The sequence below is a fragment of the Mesoplodon mirus genome (assembly GCF_964341445.2).
Source record: "Mesoplodon mirus genome assembly, chromosome: 12".
In the NCBI taxonomy this organism is placed as follows: Eukaryota; Metazoa; Chordata; class Mammalia; order Artiodactyla; family Ziphiidae; genus Mesoplodon; species Mesoplodon mirus.
The window spans coordinates 39,807,196-39,834,288 of NC_138988.1; the positions used below are offsets into that span (position 1 = coordinate 39,807,196).

Sequence of the window (27,093 nt, forward strand, 5' to 3'; positions counted from 1 at the left end):
GCACTGGGAGGCAGATTCTTAACCACTGCGCCACCAGGGAAGTCCCTAAATGCATTAACTTTAGAAACTTTCCTTAACTCAGGCCCTGTCCATGTGTAGATGTCACCTTCACAATTGCCTACCTGAAACCAAAGCATCACTATCATGTCAATGGAAAGAGACATGAAATCCTAAACTATATAGGAGACAGTACTGTCAGCTGCAAGATATGTTACTAGTTCTTTAATCACATAATGGAGATTAAAATCTCTGACCAGGGACTTCCCTGGTGGCGCAGTGGTTAAGAATCTGCCTGCCAGTGCAGGGGACATGGGTTTGATTCCTGGCCCACGAAGATCCCACATGCCACAAAGCAACAAAGCCTGTGCGCCACAACTACTGAGCCTGTGCTCTAGAGCCCACCCGCCACAACTACTGAAGCCTGCACGTCCTAGAGCCCATGCACAACTACTAAACCTAGGTGCCACAACTACTGAAGCCCGCGTGCCTAGAGCCCGTGCTCTGGAACAAGAGAAGCCACCACCATGCAGAAGCCCGTGCACTGCAACGAAGAGTAGCCCCCCGCTTGCCACAACTAGAGAAAGCCCACGTACAACAAAGAAGACCCAATGCCGCCAAAAACAAAAAACAAAAAAACAACTCTGACCAGTCTGCCTCACGAAGTTGCTGGGAAAATCCCAAGAAATAAAACTTTCTAAGCACCAAAGCACTCTTCTCAAGGATAATTACTCACTCATTGGTACATCAATACTATTGTTTTATCTCAGTGTGTCCCCAAAACCATACTGCCTTGTCCACACATAGTCCATGTCCAAGTTCATGTACTATACAATAATACACACTTGAAAGAAGAGACATAGGTATGAAATAATTCAGAGAAAAATTTTTTTAGAAGAATGACTGGGGAAATGTACTTGAAGCAGATCAGAGGCCAAGATGGTAATGGAGGTTTGCATGGCCAACATTCATTGGTATACTGTGACCCTCAGGGTATGTGATAAGAATAACTCCAAGAAGACAGATCATGATGTAATAGGGCCACAACGTTCATCAAGGCAGCAGGCATTTTGTTTTGTGGGCCCCCTCAGGATTCAGGGTTCACTTACCATCAGCAATGGGCCATACTTTGTGAGAAAGGCTTCCAGGGAAAAATAGGCCTGAGGCATGGTGAGGATCTCCAGAGCATCCTCATCCTAACAATTCCACACTTTGACACTTCCCTCCAAATCCACCATGAATGCAAGATGCATCTGGAGGAGGGTCACCAGATGCATGATACCAGACTGCTGGGCTTGACCAGATCATAGTACCCTAAAGAATGAGAGTAACACTTCACGTGTTCAAAGAACTCTTCACACCTACTGCCATTGTTTCATTCTGCAAGTGTTTTTTTTTTAATGAAGTATAGTTGACTTACGATGTTGCATTAATTTCTGCTGTACAATCAAGTTATTCAGTTATACATATATATATTTTTTTGCGGTACGCAGGCCTCTCACTGCTGTGGCCTCTCCCGCTCCGGATGCGCAGGGTCAGCATCCATGGCTCACGGGCCTAGCCGCTCCGCGGCATGTGGGATCTTCCCGGACCGGGGCATGAACCCGTATCCCCTGCATTGGCAGGCGGACTCTCAACCACTGCGCCACCAGGGAAGCCCTATACATATATATTTTAAAATATTCTTTTCCATATGGTTTATCATAGGATATATATATATTTTTAAAATAAATTTATTTATTTTTGGTTGTGTTGGGCTGCACACGGGCTGCACACGGGCTTTCTCTAGTTGCAGCAAGCGGGGTCTACTCTTCATTGTGGTGCATGGGCTTCTCACTGCGGTGGCTTCTCTTGTTGTGGAGCACAGGCTCTAGGCACACGGTCTTCAGTAGTTGTGGCATGTGGGCTCAGTAGTTGTGGCTCGCGGGCTCTAGAGTGCAGGCTCAGTAGTTGTGGTGCCTGGGCTTAGTTGCTCCCCGGCATGTGGGATCTTCCTGGACCAGAGATTGAACCCGTGTCCCCTGCATTGGCAGGCGGATTCTTAACCACTGCGCCACCAGGGAAGTCCCTATCATAGGATATTGAATATAGTTCCCTGTGCTATATAGTAGGACATTGATGTTTATCCATTCTATATATAATAGTTACGTCTGTTAACCCCAACCTCCCACCCCATCCCTCCCCCGACGCCCTCTCCCTTGGCAACTATCAGTCTGTTCTCTATGTCCATGATTCTGTTTCTGTTTCATAGATAGGTTCATTTGTCATATTTTAGATTCCACATATAAGTGATATAATATGGTACTTGTCATTCTCTTTCTGACTTACTTCACTTAGTAATTATAAACCCTAGTTACACCCATGTTGCTAAAAATGGCATTATTTCATTCTTTTTTACAGCAGAGTAGTATTCCATTGTATAAATGTATCACATCTTCTTTACCTATTCCTCTGTCGATGAATGTTTAGGTTTTTTCCGTATCTTGACTATTGTGAATAGTGCTGCTATGAACATAGGGGTGCATGTATCTTCTTGAATTATAGTTTTGTCTGGATATATGCTCAGGAGTGGGCTTGCTGGATCATATGTTAATTCTATTTTTAGTTTTCTGAGGAACATCCATGCTGTTTTCCAGTATAGTGGCTGCACCAACTTACATTCCCACCAACATTGTAGGAGGGTTCCCTTTTTCTCACCCCCTTTTCAGCATTTGTTATTTGTAGACTCTTTACTGACGGCCATTCTGACTGGTGTGAGATGATACCTCATTGTAGTTTTGATTTGCATTTCTCTAATAATTAGCAATGTTGAGCATCTTCTCATGTGCCTAGTGGCCATCTGTATGTCTTCTTTGGAGAAATGTCTATTTAGGGTCTTCTGCCCATTTTTGGATTCAGCTGTTGGGTTTTTTGTTGTTGAGTTGTATGAGCTGTCTGTATATTTTGGAAATTAAGCCCTTGTCAGCCACATCATTTGCAAATATTTTCTCCCATTCTGTAGGTTTCCTTTGCTGTGCAAAGGCTTGTAAGTTTGATTAGGTCCTATTTGTTTATTTTAGTTTTTATTTCTATTGCCTTGGGGGACTGACCTAAGAAAACATTGGTATGATTTATGTCAGAGAATGTTCTTCCTATGATCTCTTCTAGGAGTTTTATAGTGTCATGTCTTAAGTTTAAGTCTTTAAGCCATTTTGAGTTTATTTTTGTGTATGGTGAGAGGGTGTATTCTAACTTCACTGATTTACACGTGGCTGTCCAACTTTCCCAGCGCCACTTGCTGAAGAGACTGTCTTTTTCCCATTGTATATTCTTGCCTTGTTTGTTGAACATTAATTGACCATAGGTGTGTGGGTTTATTTCTGGGCTCTCTATTCTGTTCCATTGATCCATATGTCTGTTTTTGTGCCAACACCAGGCCGTTTTGATTACTATAGCTTGTAATATTGTCTGAAGTCTGGGAGGGTTATGCCTCCTGCTTTGTTCTTTTTCTTCAGGATTGCTTTGGCAATTCTGGATCTTTTATGGTTCCATATGAATTTTAGGATTATTTGTTCTAGTTCTGTGAAAAATGTCATGGGTCATTTGATAAGGATCACATTAAACCTGTAGATTGCTTTTGGTAGTACCTGCCAGTGTTTATTTGGAAGCTTCTTCCAAATCAGATCCATTTCTTGCTTCTGGATAAAGAAGCAGACAGTTCTCCTAAACATCTCAATTATTTAAGAGGTAGTGAACATGGAAAAGGAACTACGCAATATATTCCAAGGCAGGAACTCACTACATGATTGATATAAAGAACCATCAGGGGCTTCCCTGGTGGCGCAGTGGTTGAGAGTCCGCCTGCCGATGCAGGGGACACGGGTTCGTGCCCCAGTCCAGGAAGATCCCACATGCCGCGGAGCGGCTGGGCCCATGAGCCATGGCCGCTGAGCCTGCGCGTCCGGCGCCTGTGCTCTGCAACGGGAGAGGCCGCAACAGTGAGAGGCCTGCGTACCAAAAAAAAAAAAAAAAAAAAAAAGAACCATCAGACTCAAATCAGTTCTGCCTCTTACTAGCAGTGTGATATTCCCCAAGTTACGCCTGTGGCTTCTTACAGAGCTGTTGTATTACATTTCACAACACATGAAACATACTTAGAATTCTGCCAGGTACACTGTAAGAGTTCAAAGTCATCAACTATTATAATTGTTATTCTGTCAACAACCTTGTACACTGCATTCAAGACAGAAGAGTCTCCCTTCTAGACTTTTCTTTAGCCTTTTAAAAATTGTGTATAATAAATCATTCCAATATTGGGTGGCTTAAAACAACAACAAGCTTTTGTTATCTCACAGTTTCTGGCAGTTAGAAGTTCAGGTGCAGCTTGGCTAGGTAGTTCTGTCTCAGTCTCCTGTGAGGCTGAAGCCAAGTTCCACTTTCAAGATGGTTCACTCATAAGGCTGGCAAATGTGTGCTGGCTACTGCAGGAGTCCTCAGTACTTCACCACACAGACCTATCTGTAGGGCTTCTCGAGTGTCCTAACATTGTGGCTGGCTTTCTAAGAGCCAATGACTTGAGAAGGAGTGTTTTATGATTTAGCTTCAGAAGTTATGCACCATCATTTCCACAATATTGTATTGGTGACAGAAGTCAGCCCTATTCAATGCAGGAGTGGACTACATAAAATCATGAATACTATGGGACAAGGAATATTGAGGGCCATCTTAAAGGCTAGCTGACATAGTACACCCTGTACCCCCTAATAATTTACCTCTCTCCCACATTCAAAATACACTTGCTAAAAAAAAAAAAATACACTCACTATCTCCCAATACCCCCAAGTATCTTATCCCATTATAACATCATTCAAAATATAGGATCTTGTTGTTTAATTAGGCCTAGGTGAGGCTCTTTAGATTCAGTTCATCTCGCTGTGAAAATCTTAGAACTAAGTATTCAAATTTTTGTCCCCTACATTCCCGAAATACAAAGGTAGGGCAGGCATAGGATAACATTATAGACACTCTCATTCAAAAAAGGAGAAAGTGGAAAAATTAGGTGGTTTGGGGTGGTGGGAAACACCAAGGGACCACCTCTACACAGAAAATTTGAAATCCAATAGAGAACACACTGGCATTATTAGGAGTCAAGGCCTGGGAAAGATTCTTCATGACTCTTGGCTTCACTCTCTAGGCTTTTGGTTCTGTCTTCTGAGTCATCTTTCCTTTTCCATATATGGTAGCCCAATTTTGTAGCTGAGTAGTTTTTGAAGTCTGCTTATTGCCTGTAAAAGTTTGGGATTCAAAGGACTCTTTTCCTGGGACTTCCCTGTTGGCACAGTGGTTAAGAATCCGCCTGTCAATGCAGGGGAAATGGATTTAAGCCCTGGTCCAGGAAGATCCCACATGCCGCGGAGCAACTAAGCCCGTGTGCCACGACTACTGACCCTGCGCTCTAGAGCCCACGAGCCGCAACTACTGAGCCCACGTGCCACAACTACTGAAGCCCGCACGCCTAGAGCCCGTGCTCCGCAACGAGAGAAGCCATCGCAATGAGAAGCCCGTGCAACACAACGAAGAGTAGCCCCTGTTCGCTGCAACTAGAGAAAGCCCATGTGCAGGAACAAAGATCCAATGCAGCCAAAAAATAAATAAATAAATAAAAAGAATAAGAATACTCAAGATTTCCAAAGAGAAAATATATGAATAAATGGAGAGACAGATTATAATTTAAGTATTATGACTATGCTAGTTTCTATACTGTTCTAAAAATTCATTTCATTCCCAATCAATATTCCAGTTGGATTGAAGATCCTTGATAAATGAAGGACACTATGGATAAGTTAGTAGACAGCTGGCAGAACAAGAGGAGGTATTTGTCACACCTAAAAACAACAAGCTAATATGTGGAATGTATATGCAAAAAAGCAATAAGAAAATACACAACAAACCAATAGAAAAATAGGCAGAGGCCATGGTTTTATAGAATAATAAAGATAAAAGACTAATTAGCATATGAAGGATGTTCAAAAGCTCATGGATAACCAGACAAATTCAAACTAAAACAATCAGATACCAATTTGCACCTGTTATAGCAAAAATCAAAAGGCTGGGTAATGTCCAATGCTGATGATGCGTTGAAAATATCTGTATTTTCACTATCTGTGGTGATAGGGAAGACTGTTACAGTCACTCTGAGGAGCAATCTACCACTTCTGATGCAAAGTAAGTAATTAAATATATATGTATCTGATGGTCTAGCATTTACCACAAAGAAATTCTCTCATACTTGTAAAGTAACATACTTGTTTACCACAGAGTTATTCATGGTGGCAGGTGGCAGGTTTGGGGGCAGTCTGGGTGAGACTAGTCAAGAAATCAAGGTTAGAGCTGCATAGAGTTCTATGCAGCTTTCAGAATAAATCAGATGCATATTTAGCAATATTGTAGATATCAAAACATTGCACTGAGAGAAAAAGCAAGGGACGGACTAATACAAGTAACACAACATTGTAACATAAGTTAAAAATAAACAAACACAAATATATATTTTGCACAAACACATGTAAACAAAATGATATGCACTGAACTCATTAAAATGTCTGGCTATGGTGTAAGGAGAAAGGGAATGAATGGATGAATGAACGAATGAATAGCGGCCCCACAGTCCTTCACCAAAGCAAAACAGAAACTGTTTTTTTTTTCCAGTTTCTGTTTTTTGTTTTTTTTTAAATTTTTATTGGAGTATAGTTGCTTTACAATGTTGTGTTAATTTCAGGCGTACAGCAAAGTGAATCTGTTATACATATACATATATCCACCCTTTTTTAGATTTTTCTCCCATATAGGCCATTACAGAGTATTGTGCAGAGTTCCCTGTGCTATACAGTAGGTCCTTATTAGTTAGCAATTTTATATATAGTAGTGTGTATGTGTCAATCCCAATCCCCCAATTTATCCCTCCCCGCCCTCCCCCAGAAACTCTGTTCTTGACCAGATCATAAAGAATATGGTATCTCCCACAGGGGGACTAACAATTATCACTGACTGATAGTCAACCATGTGTCCTGCACTGTCACATGCTTTGCCTGCACCTCCTCTCCTGTGTTTCTCACAGCCCCCACCATGAGGAAGATGTTGCTATTAGCTGCATTTCATATTCAGAGATGCAGAGGTCAAGAGGGAGATGTGACTTACCCAAGGCCACAGAGCTAGGGACTGGCAGGGCTGAGTCTTGAACCTGGAGGGTCAGTTCTAGACTATTCTTTTACATCACTTTCTATGCCTCAAATAACAGTCTATGTGCCTCTGACCAGACTCTGCTTCATGTCAACTCCACTGTCTATCCTCCACCTTTTCTGCCCCATGGAAGTTCCTATAGGCTCTTCTGGGGTCCAAAGACTCACATAAGCATCCACACCCATAGCTCTCCTCTTCTCATTCCACTCCATTTTGTGCTTTTGTTCTTCTTCAATGTCTAGGATGTCTCTAGACTGCCTTAATTCGTAGAATAATTGCTCAGCATTCCTCTTGCTGGACTATGGGTATAGTTACCAGTATGGTAGTTTTTCTCTTAATTTCCCCAAATTTGATTTATCTAAGCATATATTTCCCTTGCAGGAAAAATCCTGAACTTACCGTTAAAGAGCTTACTGAATCCCCAGATGATCAAGTGAAACACGAATGCCTTTATATCCCTTTAGAGGAGAATGCTAGTGCTGGAGGGAACCAATAGCTACGATCAAACTCATTGATTTGCTTCTTCAGTAAATGATTCTCTTTTTCTATGAATTTGTTGTGTGTGTTTGTTTTTTAGATCTCACATATGAGATCATGCAGTATTTGTCTTTCTCTGTCTGACGTATTTCACTTAGCATAATGTCCTCAAGGTCCATCCATGTTGTTGCAAATGGCAGGGTTCCCTTCTTTTTTTGTGGCTGAATTATTCATACACACACACACACACACAGTCTCACAACTTCTTTATCCATTCATTCATTAATGAACACTTAGGTTGTTTCCTTGTCTTGGCTATTGTAAATAATGCTGCTATGAACATGGGGGTGCAGATATCTGTTCAACATAGTGTTTTCGTTTCCTTTGCAAATATTCCCAGAAGCAGAATTGTTAGATTATACGATAGTTCTATTAACTCTCTGAGGAATATTCACATTGTTTTCTGTAGTGGCTATACCAATTTACCATCCCACTAACAGTGCACAAGGATTCCCTTTTCTCTACATCCTTGCCAGCATTTACTATCTCTTATCTTTTCAATAACAGCTATTCTAACAGGTGTGAGACGATATTTCATTGTTGTTTTGATTTGCACTTCCCTTATGATTAGTGATGTTGAACATCTTTTCATGTACCTGTTGACCATTCATATATCTTCTTTGGAAAAATGTCTATTCTTGCTGTATAAAAAATTAATTAAAATTCAAAAATTTTTAAAAATAAAATTACATGAATGAGCTCTTTAAAATTTGGTAATTCTACACTGTTCTTTTATAACTTATATTTATATTCCACTTCCCCATAAAATGTTATCCAAATGTAATACTTTTTGTTTGAAAAACATTTTATTGATCACATCCTTGTAATAAAAATATGTATGTGTTAAAGTAAAATTAAAAAAAAAAGTCTATTCAGGTCCTTTGCCCATTTTAAAATTGGATTGTTTTATTTTCCCTAATGAGTTGGGGAAGGAGCTCGTTTCACATAGGGTTCCTGTCTCCTGTTCAGCTGGGTTGCTAGCTGGTCTGCTAGGGCTTCTCCTGGAGTCCAGATGATTGTGCGAGGGAGACGGGGTGATGGTGGCAATGCTGGCTAACTTATTTCCTGGGTCATGGTGGTTATTATGTTGCTGAGGTTTCTTTTGCTGTGCCCTAGGGCAGGGCTTTACTGAGCCACCCATCTCATGACTGAGAGCTTTGCAACTTACTAAGGACTATTCTCTTCCATCTTGGGAAGGTTGGGATGACTTGCTGAGTGAGGTTGCTGTGTTGGGACATAGAGGTGTGGCCACAATGACTGGGACTTTCACTGCCCGTCTTCTGAGACTTGGAGGTTTGTTCAGGCTTGCTGTTATCCATCATATCCTGTATTTAGGGAAGTTTTTCTGGCTTTCTAGGGTTCCTATTGTCTCATGTTCAGTGTTGGGTGGATTAATTTGCTGGCCTTCATTCACTGTGTCATCTGACTTGTGCATAATCTGAGTTGCTACAACTCCCCTTATCTGTGGCTCATAGCTGACTGAAGTACTGGCTTGTCATTTGTGGAGTCAGGGTTGGGAGTCTAGGGTTCCAGAATCAGAGGTTAGAATTTATGGGTTGGTGTTTAGGGATTAGAGGTTGGGATTAGGAGGTTAGAGGATGTCAGTGGCTCAGAATCTAGAAACAAAGTCTAGGGTTAAAGGGTTATGAGTTTAGGGGCTAGGGCTTGGGTTAGGGTTGGAAATTTGTATCAGAGATATTAAGGTTAGAGTGGTGGTCAGGGATCAAAAGTGTCCAAATCAAGGGTCAGATATTTGGGTGGTGGTTAGGGACTGGGGTGGGGTTAGATGCTAGGGCTGCACCAAGGGCCTAAGGTTTAGGACTTGAGTTTAAGGACAAGCATCATGGTTTCAAGGTCAGCTTCAGAAGAGACTGAGTCAGGGTCAGGGTCTGAAGAGCTAGGGTTAGGTTACAAGTCAAATAAGTTAGATCACTGTCAGTGATAGGGTTAGGGGCTTAGGAAATAAGATTTAGGGTAAGGTTAGGGACTAGGGTTGGGATTTGTTACAGTTAGGGAGGCAGGGTGAGGGTAACTCCCTCTTTTTCCTTGCTGTGGGCAGGTTCTCCAAGTAGACAGAAGGCAGAAGGTTCTATGGTCACATAAGCCCCAAATTCCAGGAGATAACATGTCAAGGTTTCACGCAAACTCTCTCATTGCACGCCTCTTTTGACCAGGACAACACCAGGCCCTGAGATTCAAGGAATCAGTAGGGGAGGGATATGCCAATCTCCCTCTCCTGCAGGCACTATCCTGTATCTGCAAGTCGGGCTTTTGGGGTCCTCTTTACTTGGCTCAGGGAAACCACCATTTCTCCTCTGAAGCACTCTGCAATCTTACTAATTGTGTTCAGTAGATTTCTAGTCATACATCCACACACACACAGACACACATCCACACATATAGAGAGGAAGCTAGTGATACGGCTGGAGGGTTGCTAGCCAGATTCTGCTCTCTTCTCTAGTAAGGCCAGAATAAAGGGTGGGCTAAAGCAACAAAGTTAGGTGCAAGTTCTCAGAATAAAAACAGAAAAGGGTAATGGGAAAGAGAATGATGAGAAAGGGTTTTACTTTAGATAGTAAAGTCTGGCCAGGCCTCTCTGAGGAGATGACACAAGGCCAAGGAGTGAATCAAGCAAATATTGGGGAGATGAGCTTTCAGGCAGTGAGCACTTCCTGCGGGGGCCTTGAGGTGGGAACAAGGTAGTGGAATGGTAGGAGTGAGGGGAGAGTGGTTTGTGAAGGCACACAGGTCAGCAAAGGCCAAGTCACACAGTATTTTAAGGGCCATGGTGAGAAGTTTGGATTTTGTTCTCAGTAGAATGGGAAAACATGGCAGTTTCTTTAGGCAGAGGAGTGATGTGAACTGCTTTATGCATTAAAAAGATGAATCTGGTGGTTGTATGAAAAATAAGCCACAGAAGGGTAAGAATAGATAATCCATGTAGAGATGAGGCTGACTTGGGCTAGGAAATGGTAAGAAGAGATTAGATTCAGGATACAGTTGAAGGTTAAAACCAAAAGGTTGGCTAACAGATTGTTGAGGGGAATGAAGCAAAGAAAGGAACCAAGAATTATGCCTGAGTCTTTTGGAAATTTGACGGCTAATGACAGGAGTGGAGTTCAGGGGATCAAAAGTTCAGTTTACAAGATTAACGGCAAAAGAAAACAATATACATTTCATCTAAAAAGTGAGTGTGGGGGACTTCCCTGCTGGCGCAGTGGTTAAGAATCCGCCTGCCAATGCAGGGGTCACGGGTTCGAGCCATGGTCTGGGAAGATCCCACATGCTGCGGAGCAACTAAGCCCGCGAGCCACAACTACTGAGCCCGTGTGCCTAGAGCCTGTTCTCCACAATAAGAGAAGCCACCGCAATGAGAAGCCCACACACCACAACTAGAGAAAGCCCGTGCGCAGCAGTGAAGACCCAACACAGCCAATAATTAATTAATTTATTTAAAAAAAAAAGTGAGTGTGAAGGTATTTTAAGTGTACTTTTTTTTTCCCACGGAAAATATTTGTTTTAGCAGTTGTCAGCAGAGATGGTGATTCAAAGCTAGACAGAAATGTCTATCAGTGTTTTTAAAACAAATAATCTCAATCAGGGGCTTATTATCTATTCATTTTGTGAATATTCATGCCATTTCCTCTATTTTAATCTTCCCCTTTCCTACTTTCAGGGTAACTATTGTCAAGAATTGTGAAGAGCCATGGATTTTACCCTACTTTCAAAAATACTGATGTTAAGTCACAAAACTGAATCAGAGATAAGAGTTTATTACTCTCAGCAAAAGTAATATCCAGAATCTCAGGTTATTTGCTCTGGTTCCTTAAGCCCCGATGCCCACAGGGCAATGTGGAGGACCAGGTAACAGCTACACACACCGTGGGTTCCATTACAAGAGAGGAACCCAGGGACAAGGGCACAGCTCATTTGAGCAAGCAGCAAACACTGTAGCAAGCAGTAAGTAAGTCAGAATCCCTCCCCTGGAGACGAGCAGTTATGTGGTGGTCACTCTGACCTACTTAGTTGCCTATATGACCCACTACAGGTACTTCTCAGTAGCAGAAATGGGTAATTCTTGCAGTTGGGAACACTCAGCCAGAATGTATAGGGATGCTCAGGGCCCATAGTGGACTATGTCTCTAACAACTAGTCAAAACATTTAAACAAAAGCATCACTGACTCTCAAATAATTCTCCTATTCTAGGTTCACTCTGGTGGAGTTGCCTCGGAAATAAGGTTTGCTCACCAGATTATCTAGGTACTATTTATACAGTGAACTCAAACTAAGCACAGTGCCAACAAGTAAATTCAGCTTTGCTCCTTTGCATTTTAAATATTCTAATATGAATTAATTCTAGAGCTACATTAATATCATCTTGAAGCTATATGGTGAGATTTCAAATACAAAGTCTATAAACATTAAAAAAAAAAAAAAGTCCCAGCATGTTTTACATAATGATGTCTCTTTCTCATTCCGGTGGTGTAATCTAAGCACTGTGTAGTGTGATCTTGGTGATGTATGAATCTGACACAGAAGTCCTGCTGACAGTACACACTTTGTGCCAAATTCAGAATACAACCCTAAAACCACTCAGAAGGACCTGACTGTGATGTAAGTAATCAGCATTTGAGGTAGATAACAGAACTTATTTCTACAGATTCTGCTCTTGTCACAGTGAACTATTCTAACTTGTTCAGAAGTTGATAAAACTTTCCACTTTATAAATATAAAAATTTGGAGCAAATAAACAAATACTCCTTGTCTGCCTCTGAAGGGAATTAATAAATAAGATTAGGAGGTATCTTAAAATCTAATGGGGGGCTTCCCTGGTGGCGCAGTGGTTGAGAGTCCGCCTGCCGATGCAGGGGACGCGGGTTCGTGCCCCGATCCCGGAAGATCCCACATGCCGCGGAGCGGCTGGGCCCGCGAGCCATGGCCGCGGAGCCTGTGTGTCCGGAGCCTGTGCTCCGCAACGGGAGAGGCCACAGCAGTGAGAGGCCCGCGTACAGCAAAAAAAAAAAAAAAAAAAAAAAAATCTAATGGGGGGCTTCCCTGGTGGCGCAGTGGTTGAGAGTCCGCCTGCTGATGCAGGGGACACGGGTTCGTGCCCCGGTCCGGGAAGATCCCACATGCCGCAGAGCGGCTGGGCCTGTGAGCCATGGCCGCTGAGCCTGCGCGTCCGGAGCCTGTGCTCTGCAATGGAAGAGGCCACAACAGTGAGAGGCCCGCGTACCACAAAAAAAAAAAAAAAAAATCTAATGGAATAAGATCTTATTCTAATTGTTTTTTAGAAAGAATACTGCTGTATCAAGTGCTCACATATACACACATATGTATATTTTTACATATATATTAAAAAATTTTAATTTCTTAATGTTGACTCTTTAGGATTATTTTTTCCTAAAGCTAGAAATCAGGAAAAAAATTTTACCTAAAAATTTAATGGCCTTGGTGACTAGGTTATAAGGTAAGAAGCAAAAAATTACTCTTGAACAACTTAAGTTTTAAAGCTTTGTCTTTTCTATAGATGCAGTGAGAAAGATTTAATGCTGTTAGACATGTTAGATTGGGGCTGGCTGTAACACCTATTTTATAAAAGGATAAGTCCCATTTAGCATCTGGCTCCCCCTGGGAGTGCTACTGAGATGTCTGCTTTGGTCACCTTGGGTAAAGGTTGGCCTATTAGAAACAGGAGGACACAAACACACCAAGATACATCAGTGTCTCTTCTTTGATAAGGTGGGAACACTTAGGAACAATCAGTCAGTCTTAGAACCTCACTGGAAAGGACTATTTCAGGTGATCTTAATCACAAATACTGTTCTTAAGCTATTAGACATATAACCAAGGATATAAACTTCCCAGTTTAAACACGTAGTGATCCAACTTTGAGGCTCACTAAAGGGCCTCCAGAAGCAGATGGCTCCTAGAAACAGACAGTTTCCTTTTGCTATTTACCAATCAAGAAGATAATACTATTGGTAGACAGTTTCCTCCCTTATATTTTATTATTTGTCTCTTTCTCCTTTTCTTTTCTCTTTCCTTTTATGTTAATTTTTTTTTTGTCCTTCACTGCCAATTTCCAACTCCTCAATTTATTATCTAGCTTTTCCAAGTACTCAAAACAAAACCTTCGGTTACTCTCATGTTACTGAGAGACCAACATGGTTACTCATCAAAAGGGACCAAAGACACTGGATTTCACTGATTTGTACAAAGACATTTTACCCTGGCTAGGTGACTCATAATTCAACTATGATTCAAACAGAAAATTAAGGGACTTCCCCAGCGGTCCAGTGGTTAAGACTCCGTGCTTCCACTGAAGGGGGCGTGGGTTCGATGCCTGGTTGGGGAACTAAGATCCCACATGCCACATGGCGTGGCCAAAAAAAAGAAAAAAGAAACAAAAAAACCCCCAGCAAATTAAGGTATTTCAAACCTTGGAGGCCCAATAGACTACAATAAATTAACTGGCTAGGACAGTCTTCAACTACATACTGACCTGCTAAAATGGGGACTGTGCAGCTGCTAACACATTTTTTTAATACCAGGGCTTATATTACAGAAGTAAAACAATCAATTAATCAATTGAGAAAGAAAGCCACTTCATTAGCTAAACTTGACTAAACCAATCCTTGGGACTTATTCTCCTGATTAAACAGATCAGTGAGTAAGTTGGATATGAAATGGGTTCCAAATATGTTTAATAGTATTTAGGATTCCCTTGCTCTTTTTGCCATCTTCTGCTGTTTAATATTCAGGGGTCTAAATACTGTTAAACAGCCATTCCCCTCACACAACATTCAATTCATGTTACTGCCTCAGAAGGACACAAAGTCCTCAGGGCCAATTTGGATCAGAGCTGAAGCTGACTAAAAGGAGAAGTTCAGAAATTCTGATAAGGGAAATAGTACAGACCTGGCAGAACTATGATGAAGGTGCTTACAAAGGATATTGATAGACAGTATTTATCCAGAGACCGCCTGACACATACACATGAGCTAATCTTCTAAGGTCTTCTGGAGAAACTACAACCAAGTGAAGTTGTATTATTTAGTAATCCATCCACTTGCTCCAGGGCAGAATGCCGTAACTGGCTTCTTTGTTGGCTGCTAGCTAATCAGCAGCTTATCCACAGAAAACAAAAGGCACAATTTTCAAACTACTGTAACAGGGAAGAGCCAAATCTGACAACATGTTGGATCTGTTTCTTTTAGTTTAACCTTTGCTTCCCATTGCTTTTGTTCCCTAAAAGGATACTGTCTATACATAATGGCCTGCCTCAGGAACCCTGCCCCTCTGACTGAACGTTAAACCAAAGTGCCTTTGCTCAGGGAAACATCCGGACCCTGTTCCACCTGTGGATGGCTGCAAGAAAGAAGAAATTAACACATCCCCTTCCTGAGGCTGGCCATTACAGGGGATATTTGCAAAACGTATGTCTTTTTACTTTACTTCCTCATCTCCTCCCCCTCTCTGTGCTAGAAAAGAAACTGGCATCCAAAACCCCATAAGATGGTTATTTTGAGACTTTAGTCTGCTGGCTTTCTGAATAAAGTCGTATTTCTTGCCTCAACACCTCCTCTCCGATTTACTGGCCTGTCGTGTGGTGAGCAGACCGAGCTTGGACTCGGTAACACTATCTGCAATTTTCCTTCTTCCCTCTCTACTTTTTCTCTTATAGAAATCCTGTTTTCGCTTTTGCTGGATTAAATCAATCAATCAATCAATCAATCAATCATTTTCCCTTGTATAAAGTAAAAGTTTTAAAATTATTCTTTGACAAGGGGAGGATTGGTTCTTGGCCTGTTTTCTGTCTGCATTTTCTCCCATGGTCAATTCTTCAGACATATGAGAAATGGAATATTTCCTGCCATATCAGTAAACAAAGGATGTCACAGTCATCTGCACTTGCAGCCCTCCAGTGAGAGCTGGTGAGCTCTGAGGGAACTCAGGATGTGAAAATACAGGATACTGGCCCCAGATAGCTGAGGTGCCTAACACAGGAATGATTTCCGTGAGCCCAGACTCTTGCATCTTCCTGTACATAGAAAAGCGCTAAATTCCTTAACTTGGGATATCTGGTTTTCTTTAATTAACAATAATCTTTTGATGTTCCCGACTACCTGCCCTTTGTTACAAAACGTCTATATAACCTGGCTCCCTGCCTCGCCTCCTTGGAGCAGTTTTCCCAGTGTTACTTGAGATGCTGCCTCCTAGGCCTGAGGTCCTAAAAATTCCTACCGAATGAAACATAACTTTTAGGTTGTGAATAATTTTTTTTTTTTTTTGCGGTACGCGGGCCTCTCACTGATGTGGCCTCTCCTGTTGCGGGACGTGCAGGCTCAGCGGCCATGGTCACGGGCCCAGCCGCTCCGCGGCATGTGGGATCTTCCCGGGCCGGGGCACGAACCCGTGTCCCCTGCATCGGCAGGTGGACTCTCAACCACTGCGCCACCAGGGAAGCCCGTGAATAATTTTTAAGTCCACACATATTTCCAACCATCCCCTCTTTGACAACTCCCAAAACTAACCTTACTCAATCACCAACAAGCTAGTTCTGCTTGAATGTACTATCACTGAAAACTCACCACATCCCAAATTGAAATTATTTTCTTCTTGAAGCCAAGCTCTTGACTAATTCCCAAACATACAGGTTGCAACTTGTCTGTATGTTATTTTCATACTATTAGAAAATAAATGCTTCTTGGCCTGATCCCCTGGGTCCACGAGGAAGGATTTCCCCTGAACACTCCTGGCCTCGGCACACCTCTGCTCTCCTGGCTGAAGCTTCAGGGACAGAGAGCCAGGCAATTGTAGCATGGCTCCTTCCTCCTCCCTTATTTCGAGAACCACTTAGCCACAGATTCTGCTACTCTGTGTTGGAAGTTTTACAGGAGTAGGCGCTGCCCTGGCAGGGGTGGAGGAATAAGATTTATTCAAAGGAATGTTAGGATCTGATGATTTGTCAGAGAATGTAAAAAAAAGAGACCAGGTAAGGAAATGTGGGGATCATAACATCACATGTAAGTTGAGGCTATGATGGGACCAGTATTTGAGGCACTTCAAATGCTTTTCAAGTTAGCCATGTTGAATGTAAGGCCAACACTGGCCTTGGCCTTAGTGAAACAGGAGGGAAGGAGGCAGGGCACAACCTTTGAAAGAATGACGTAGCCCGAGGACATGACATAAACTGATTAGAACCAAATGGGTCCAAGAGGACCCATTGGAGGACAAGTCAACTTCCACTGGACCTTGAGCCTCCGCATATGCTCACTGTAACACAGCAGCAAGCTAAATGACACACCCACAGGCGCCATGACAGTTCCAAGACCGACCAAAAGGATCAAAAAGTGGGTGGTGGCCCAATTCCTGGAAATCCCCACCCCTTCCTGAAATAGCTGGAACATTCCTCCCACTCATTAGCCTATGAAATTACCCACCCCTATAAAAACTGACAACCTCATACTCTGGTGCCTTTCTCACCTTCTGAGATGGCCCACACTCTTGTCTGTGGAGTGTTTCTCTCTAAATAAATCCACTTACTACCTATCACTTTGTCTCTCACTGAATTCTTTCTGCGATGAGACATCAAGAACCTGAGCTTCATTAAGTCCTGAAACCAGGTGTATGATCTCAGTTGGAAGACTGTGGGTTTTGGCCAGGTGACTCCGGCTCCATGGGTTCAAGTCCCAATTAGGGTTTTGGCCAGGTTCGAGTCCTGGCCGCACGTCCCATTCTGGATTTAGGCTGGGTTTGAGTCCCGGCACGTGGGTTTGAGTCCCGGCACGTGGGTTCAAGTCCCAATCTGAGGTGCACGGTTTCACACGGTTTCATTAGCACACACCCATAGCCTTGTGGGGCATCTGAAGACCCTAAGCAGCAGAGGGGATCTCAGTGAGGCAGCCTTGCTGAGGCACAGATTTGACTTTGGGGAAGTCTTTCCCTCTACAGGCCTTTTAAACATCAGAGGCAAAACAATTATTTGGCCCTTTACTATGCTTTTTAGCTAGTTCGACAGGCCAGGGGCTTTAAGTCACAATTAAGTTCCACATATGCTAAGAACACAAGTGTGTAAGCTCCGAACTTTAGTACTAGCCTAGCAGGCAGCATGGAAAGATTGTCCCAGATTCCATCCCTTATGTTCTCAGCCATACTCAAGGCCAAAGGACAAAATTGGAGGAACGCATGCATTTTTTTTCTACATGGATTAAGGGTCACTCCCCGCCTGATGGTCTGTTTTTCAAAAACTCTGGCCATGGTTTTACAGTTCTGAGATTTACACTGCAGCTTCAATTGTAAGAGTGGTAGGTTTTATTTATAACAAAAAAGAAACAGTGCCCTGTTACCACCAAAACATGCCATCTTCTTAGACTGAAGTAGAAAAAACATTCAATGAGATGACCACAGCCACAGAAATTGAAAAGATAATGAGAAAAGCCTAGGCCTGAACATTGTCTCGAAGAATCACATATGTTCAGAAAGACCCGGAAGAAAAGCAGAGCTTTAGAAACCTGCCCTATCAGATTAGGAGCAGTGCAAGAATGAAAACAATGGAAGAGATATTTTCTTAAGAGAAAGTTGACATCTTGGAAAACAGCTGAGAGGCAAATTTCATTTCCTCCCCACCTTCCACAGTCCAGCAAAGGGCCAGCCCTATGGGTCTTCCTTCTCCAACAATAAAATGTTAGAAACTCAATGAGCCTTCTGGAAAGGAGTACAGGAACAGTAGAGAGAAAAACCCTCAAAGAGAAGTGCCTAAAAGCAATGCTACTCCTCACCTGACACATTCAGAAGATGAGGACAGTATCTTGAGGAAAACATAGCAAAGGTCTTGATTCTCACTGGGTCCCTGGAAGAACAAACTTCAGGACAGCAGATTCAGGTAAAAAAAAAAAAACTGCTGAGAATGAGTCTCAACTGAAACACGCCGGGGAAAGGAACTCCACCCCCCATCCCCCGACAGGAGACAGGTGTCCTGGGCATGAGCAACTCCACAGCAGAAGGCAGTGGCCCCTGAGGACTGCTCACAGGGGGCTAGGGAAGCTGTGTCATTAGAGCCCACCCTCAAGGCGGTCCTGGGGTGCCAGAAACACAGGACCCAAAGGGGAAATGGTATCAAATAATTTAAATATGCTGGATGAGAAAGAAAGACATTTCAAAAATCTCAAAGATCTGGTTGGGGCTGCCGCTACTACTGTAAATTAACACTGCACGAAGGCAGCATTGTCTTAAATACCACTATCTAGAGACAAGACTAGACACAGGTAGATGTCCCTCTGGATAGAATGAACGTAAGTCATAATTAACCTCTTAATGGGTGATTCTCCCAACTGAGTTCAGACTTACAAGTTCAGAGTCATAACTGGTATAGAATTATTTCAGTCCCAGCAAAACGGAATCAAGAATTTTCCAGCTTATTCAGCCTCCCACAGGTATAACTGAGTATCGGTATCTTTTGACAGGTTTCTAGGGACAAAATTTTCCCCGCTATATCTGCTAGGGGCTGGGGACTAATTTTGTGAATGTGAGGGAATGCTGCGATATTTTATAGGTCCTGTCAACTATTTAGATTTTGTTGTTGCTGTTGTTTTAAGTGAGGCTTATAAGAGACTAGGTATTGAACTTGGGTAGCACAGGGTTAGAAGGCAGGTGCATTAGGTTCTCACACTAAGTTATATTCTTCAACAGCTCCATCAGTATAAAGTTGACATTTAGTCTCCACCTGCCTGCCGTTCCTCTATTTCTGTTAGTTATGAGCCTCGGTTTAGAAAAAGGGTGTTATTTATTGAGTCTCCCCCTAAAATCACATCTGCCCATACTTTCATAACATAGGCTTACTTTTGAGGATGGTCAAAGCAACTATAAAATATGGAACTACAACCTTCTACAGTGTGTGCAAGACAGACAGACACAAAGGTGAATTAATGACCATGGCCTAAAAATCAGCAAAAGCTCTACAGCCCAAAGGTATGTAAATGAAGATCAAGGTGGGAAACAAAGTTGGACCTTGTGCATTTGGGAAAAAAGTCTAAAACTAAATGCTGGGTTAGTGGGACTTGGTAAGTTTACTCTCATCCTCTGAAGGCAGCAATGGACATGTGCCTTCTTCACCAGCCAGACAGGTAAGAAATGGACTCTCCCAAAGACACCTTGTGGAAACAAGCTGCCAGAACCACAGACCCTCCTTCCAACATTCCAGGAGTGCAACACATGTACATGCAGGCACAAAATCAGTTTAAAATTTTTTTTAATTGATGACATTTATAGTTTATTTTCACTCTTCTCAAATTCAGTGATTCTCTCCAAGAAAAAAAAAGTACCACCCTTATTCAACCTGCCACACTGTCCCTTCTGCATACCCACTGTCATCACCCTCTCCATACATTATACAACACACCACGAATACCCTCAGTTCTCATCCCCTCACCCTGGACTGCTTCAGTGGACTCCATGGTAACCCCACCCCACATCCTACTCCAAATTCCTTTGCGACATGTTCAAGGGCCATATGACTAGTTTCCCTCATGCCCTATGTACACCTGCTTTCCAACCAAGAATCCTCCCTCACCACCCCCATATTAGCTATGCTCCTTCGCATCCACATATCCCTCTGTGCTCAAAGACTTTTTTAAACATCTTTATTGGAGTATACTTGCTTTACAATGGTGTGTTAGTTTCTGCTTTATAACAAAGTGAATCGGTTATACATATACATATGTCCCCATATCTCTTCCCTCTTCCGTCTCCCTCCCTCCCACCCTCCCTATCCCACCCCTCTAGGTGGTCACAAAGCACCGAGCTGATCTCCCTGTGCTATGCGGCTGCTTCCCACTAGCTATCTATTTTACGTTTAGTAGTGTATATATGTCCATGCCACTCTCTCACTTTGTCCCAGCTTACCATTCCCCCTCCCCGTCCGTTCATCCTCAAGTCCCCTCTCTAGTAGGTCTGCGTCTTTATTCTCGTCTTGCCCCTAGGTTCTTCATGACCTTTTTTTTTTTGGATTCTATATATATGTGTTAGCATACAGTATTTGTTTTTCTCTTTCTGACTTACTTCACTCTGTATGACAGACTCTAGGTCCATCCACCTCACTACAAATAACTCAATTTCGTTTCTTTTTATGGCTAATACTCCACTGTATATATGTGCCACATCTTCTTTATCCATTCATCTGTTGATGGACACTTAGGTTGCTTCCACGTGCTGGCTATTGTAAACAGAGCTGCAATGAACATTTTGGTACATGACTCTTTTTGAATTATGGTTTTCTCAGGGTATCTGCCCAGTAGTGGGATTGCTGGGTGGTATGGTGGTTCTATTTTGAGCTTTTTAAGGAAACTCCATGCTGTTCTCCATAGTGGATGTATCAATTTACATTCCCACCAACTGTGCAAGAGGATTCAATGGCTGCCTCTGACCTTGCGATCCAGCGCACACAAGTTTTTTGCCCCCCGCGTCCCTCCGACAAATACTGGGCACCAACCATGTGCCAGGCACTACCCCAGACAAAGAATAAAAGAGAGATCGAGTGGGGCCAGGCCCACTCCGGCGGCCCCGCTGGCGCGCATGTTCACTGCCGGGTTGCCACCTTGAAACGCCCATCCTGTCCTCTCTGAGCCACCTCCCCGGGCAGGGCCACCGGCCTGGCCCTCCCTTCCGCCTGAGGGCGCTCGAGCTCGGAAGAACAGCTACTCCCGGTATACCTTCTTCTCCTCTCCGGGACAAGTGCGGGAGAGACACAAGGGCCACCAGAAGGCGGGCCTTCCTGCTGCAGGGCCTCCTGGATTGGGGGACACTCCGCCTCACCGGGCAAGGACCCTGAGGCAGGCTGCCCGGCCGAATGCCTGAAGGACCCCGCTTGCACCGAAGGCTAACTATCGCAGTGCCTGGTGGCCGGCCTCTGCGGCGGGAGGATCAGGTGACTCGGACCCAAACTCCAGCAGGACTGGGGCTCCGAATAGCTCAGAATCTAGCGTGGGCTTAGGCCTCGGTACAACGGGCCAGGGTCGCGCAGCTGCAGGCCTAGATAAATGGAAGAGCAGGGTGGGGAAGAGGGCGGTGTCTAGAGCTGAGGCTGTGAGTCTGGGGGGCGGGGCTTCAGGTGTTGTTAGCCGAAAGCCGAGTTGACGGGTTGCAGGTCCCCTACGCGCTTGGGAGGATGAGAGGCATGGCTGGCGGCCTCCAGGAAGCAGAAGAATAGGCGCCTCTGCTGTGGGGGCAAACGCCCAGGCAATTTCTAAAATTTATAATTCTCTAATCGAGTGACTTTTATGTTGAGCAAGTTTCTCGACCTGTTAACATTTGTTGTAAACCAAGATCCAAGACAGGCATAACTTAGCTGGCATTAGGAAAGGAACCATGTCCTCCCCTGGATAACCCCTAGCATTCTGGTCTTGGAATAGCTGAATCAGATTCATTCATTGATTCATTCAACAAATACTGTTGAGAGCCATCTATGTGCTAGGCACTCTGCATAAGCACAGAGGATACGATGGTGAGCGAAACAGACCCCTGCTTTCATAGAGCTGACCTTCTAGTTGGGAAGAGATAACCGAAGAAAACGTGAAAGGAGCCATGAGAATGTATAACAGGGGAAGTGAACTAAGATCTAGTGGGTGAGTAGGAGGTAACCAGAGGAAGTGGAGTTCCAGATGAGGCTAGAGAGGTACGCAGGGATAAGATCATGCAAAGCCTAGTAGGACATGATAAGGCTTTGGGGTTTTATCATAAAAGCAGGGTATACTTTGAAGGGTTGAGGGAAATGATATGATTAGATTTGCATTTTTAGTTCACTGTGGCTGCTGTGTGGGGAACAGATTGTAGAGGGTAGCAAGAGTAGAAACTGGGAGACCACTGAAGAGGCTGTTGCAGAAGTCCAGAGGAGGTTGATGATGTCTTGGACTGTGGTGGTGGCAGTTGAGAAGGAGAGAATTGTACGAATTTGAGATACACTGGCTAGGTAAAATTGCCAGAACTCAGTGATATCATGGATATGGAGGGTGAGGAAGGGGAGGTGCCAAGGATGTCTCTCCCTAGATATATGGTGAAGATTCTGCTCGTTTTTGGGTTACTCACCACCTGGGATGTTAGGGCAACTGGGTTGGCTGATCTTGTACTGGTTAGACTGTGCTTAGCTTTGTGGACTGAGTGGAAGCATCAAGCTGAATGCTGTAGAAAGGACATGAATAGGAGAGACCTTGGCACAGTTTCTCCGTTGGGGCCACACCCTAGCACTGCTTTTAATGTGATTGTCAGGCTACTTTCGGGCTAAGAGAAATGAGACGGTTGTCCAGACTCTGTCCCTGTGTGTGTTCATGGAAGCCTTCTCTGTATCTGTTGGCAAATTTAGGGGTTCCACCAGATAATCTTTGAGACCTTAGTCCTGCAGAGATGATCAATTTTTTACATGTAAATAGAATTTCAAAGTTGGAAGAGATCTCAAGTTTTCTTAGTCCAGTTTATAAAATACTTTTATATTCTTTATATCATCTTCACAATTATTTATTGAGCTCTTACACCATCATGATTAGACACTAGAAATAGTGTCTTGTTCTTTCCTCTGAGGATGAATAAGACTGTTTAGGTTCATTTAGTCAATAAAATTTATTAAGCACCTTTGTGCCAGGCAGTTTTAGCTGCTTCAGATATAAAATGATTACAACTTGTCTTTGACCTTGGAGTTGCATGTCTGCAAACCTTGCCATTGAGGACAGCTGAGTGTATTAAAGGGTTTGATTTGGGCGGGATAGATCCTGACTTATCTGTAAGATTAGATAAGAAATGGTATGTATCCAGCAGACTTTTTGGGGGGTATCCTGGCAAGATCCCAATTCTTGTCCATCCAATCTTCAAATTCTATAATTGATGGGAGGGCACTGTGGGAACAGTTATTGTACCCTTGTGGCTGCTCTTTAGGAATGTAAATTGTAAATCCTCTGTAAAACACAAAAGAAAGGAAGGGACGGAGTATTGCCAGAGACAGGTCGTGTTTAAACTTGAACTTCTCCTGAATGGGTCACTCTTTCGCAGGTTTACAGTTGCACTAACCAGATTATGTGCTCCACTGGGCAACTTGGGCAACTTGAATGGCCCCTCTACCACTCCCTTTCCTCAACCCCATGAACCCAAATGGGCAAATTAAATACTAAGTAACTGTCATGTGCTTTATCAGTGTCTGATTGAGAGCCCTGGTTGACTTGCAAAACTGCGCGGCTCCAGAATAGGAAGGGTGGGGAATGCAGCACTGACTGGGTCTCTTATCTGACTCTCCGATGGCAGGAGGGAGATGACCTCGATCTTACGGAGCCCTCAGGCTCTCCAGCTTACTCTGGCTCTGATCAAGCCTGATGCAGTTGCTCACCCACTGATTCTGGAGGTAAGAACAAGTCCTAAGCCTCTACTGTATGTCGGAGGCATTGCTTCTGTTTCAGGTGCCATAGGGCCATTTGCGAAGACTGACAACACAGTCCTGTGCTAGATGGTGTGGAGGCAAAATTAGAAGCCATGACTCTGACCATAAGGAGATTAAAAATCTACTGGAGAATTGGGGCAGATATAAAATATAAGAAAGGATCCAATACAATAAGAAAAACCAAACCTCACGACAATGTATGTATATTAGTTCTCTACTGATGCATAACAAATTACCACAAACTTAGCAGCTTAAAACAACACTCATTATCTCACAGTTCTAGAATTTAGAGGTCCAGTAGGTTTGGCTGAGGGCTGGGTTCTCTCCTTAGAGTTTCACAAAGCCAAATTCCAGGTATCGGCCTACTGGGCCCTTATCTAAAGGGTCTGGGGAAGAATCCACTTTGAAACTCATTCAGGTTGGCAGAATTTGGTTTCTGTGGTTATAGGACTGAGATAGATCCCCATGTCCTTGCCGGCCTTCTGGTGGGGCCTACCTTTTTTTTTTTTTTTTTTTTTGCGGTACGCGGGCCTCTCACTGTTGTGGCCTCTCTCGTTGCGGAGCACAGGCTCTGGACGCGCAGGCTCAGCGGCCATGGCTCACGGGCCCAGCCGCTCCGCGGCATGTGGGATCTTCCCGGACTAGGGCACGAACCCGTGTCCCCTGCATCGGCAGGCGGACTCTCAACCACTGCGCCACCAGGAAGCCCGGGCCTACCATTTTTAGAGTCCACTCACATTCCTCATCACATGGCTCACTCCATCTTCAAGACAGCAACAGGGCGTCTCTTTTCTTCTGACCCACCAATGGGACAGATCCTCAAGTCCTAGGCTCTGAAGGGTCCTCAGGGTTCTTTTGGTCTGCCTGGGTCTCCCATTCACTCAAATGGTCCCTTTGACTGACTTTTATCTTTGGGGTGGTGTTTATCCAGGCTGTTCATCAGCAGATTCTGAGCAACAAGTTCCTTATTGTACGAATGAGAGAACTTCTGTGGAGAAAGGAAGATTGCCAGAAGTTTTACCAAGAGCATGAAGGTAGGATCAACAGTCCTCTTGAGTGGGAAGCTTCTCTATCACAAGAGAGCTTTTACCTGGCCACACAATGTCAGGCTCTCTCTGACCTACCAACCGTAAAATTGCAGCCAGTCTTCTAAAATCTTGGTTTATATACACACTTTTCATGATTATCAGTATTTTTTAAATGTTTTCTAGGAGGGTTCTACGTCATGGTCCCAACAAGTAACTTAGTTTTATGTCCTGATACTATCACTAGTTAACAATTTACTCTGTCAGGCATTGTCCAAAGACTCATGATTTCATTTAATTCCCCAGCAACCCCATGAAGTAGGTATTGTTATGTCCCCAGCACACAGATTAGAAAACTATATTAGGGAAGTTAATGATTTACCCGAAACTACACAGGTTGCAAGTTGGAGCGCCTGGATTCAGACCCAGGTATGTCAGACGCCAAGGTCCTTGTTCTTTTCTCTAAAAGAGTTTTTATCATTCCAAATAGGGAGTCAGAAGTATAAAAAGTTCTCTTGGCACCAGTGTCTTGATGAAGGTACTCTCTTTGCAGGGCGTTTTTTCTATCAGCGGCTGGTGGAGTTCATGGCCAGGTATTTCTCATTTTGGTTCCGACATCTTCATCTACTGAGACTTATTTCCCCTGCCCCCTAAATAGACTTGTTAATTTTATTTGCCACTCTTTAAACTTGTAACCAGTGTCAAGTATCTGAAGAAACATGGGCTTGGGCCAACACTGACCTTGTGGCCACTTGTCCCATGGTAGTTAACTGCTCCAGGGGCTGTAGGAGAGTATTGTTGAATGCTGCCTAGCAACTCTTCTGATCCCTGTGGCCTTTCTTGATCATCAGCAGTGGCCTTCCATCACCTTCTATTTGAAGCAGTATTGGCAGTCAACTAGAAAGGCAAGGAGACTCTCAGGATGTCCAGTGTGCCTTTATTTGTGCTCTACTTATGGTATGCCCTCCTGGACCCAATAGCCAGATTCCTGATGTGCTCCATTTTGTTCACAGTGGGCCAATCCGAGCCTACATCCTCGCCCACAAGGATGCCATCCAGCTCTGGAGGACAGTGATGGGACCCACCAGAGTGTTTCGAGCACGCCACGTGGCCCCAGATTCAATTCGTGGGAGTTTCGGCCTCACTGACACCCGTAATACAACCCATGGCTCAGGTGAGTCTGCCTTCTGTGTCCACAGTATTTAATAAGCGAAGCTGGTTTGAGGTTGGTGGGCAGGCAGTATGGTGGGGTTGAGAGCCAGGTCCCTCGGTGAGCTTTCTTCCCAATTGTGTTTCTGGCCCTCTGTGGCCACTTCAGCAGATGCGGCCCCAGGACTTAGGGGCAGGAGAAGTACAGGCTCTGGTTTCTGAACCTGATTATGATTCCCTCTTGCCTCCATCCTGCACTCCCTATGAGAACCCCTTCTCTTTTTTACCTCCCCTTACAGACTCTGTGGTTTCAGCCAGTAGAGAGATCGCAGCCTTCTTTCCCGACTTCAGTGAACAGCGCTGGTATGAGGAAGAGGAGCCCCAGTTGCGCTGTGGCCCTGTGTGCTACAGTCCAGAAGGGGGCATCCACTTTGCAGCTGGAACAGGAGGCCCAGGGCCAACCTGACGCAGGCCTGTTGATCTGTGAAGAGTTGTGGCATTGCCCAGCCTTTTCTCGCAGACCTCTGGTCCAGAGCATTCTCCTAGGACCATGGAGGCCTGGGGCTCATTGTGCCATCTCTGCTGGGCACCGCCGCCTGCGTAAGAGCCTAGCTCCTCACTGCTACCTCTTCTAGAATCTAACTCTCTATCTACCTCTTCTCTGGAATGTTCATGGGTGGTTCAGAGGAATGATGGCTCCTTTTTTTATCTGAGAACTGTTCATTCCTTTTCAAGGAGGGGCTTGC

General features: G+C 43.8%; 2 protein-coding genes across 6 annotated transcripts in view; one reads left to right on the plus strand and one right to left on the minus strand.

Annotated features, from left to right (window-relative positions):
* The window catches only part of LOC309813471 (uncharacterized protein), an 87,196-nt gene that overhangs the window by 29,373 nt on the left and 30,730 nt on the right, over positions 1 to 27,093 (minus strand). The window lies entirely within an intron of this gene.
* Positions 21,691 to 26,919, plus strand: NME6 (NME/NM23 nucleoside diphosphate kinase 6). The gene is made up of 6 exons (XM_082639728.1): positions 21,691 to 22,721; positions 24,041 to 24,137; positions 25,105 to 25,207; positions 25,752 to 25,791; positions 26,212 to 26,372; positions 26,647 to 26,919. Exons 2-6 carry the CDS (start codon positions 24,048 to 24,050, stop codon positions 26,811 to 26,813), a joined length of 561 nt encoding a protein of 186 aa, XP_082495854.1. The 5' UTR covers positions 21,691 to 22,721; positions 24,041 to 24,047; the 3' UTR covers positions 26,814 to 26,919.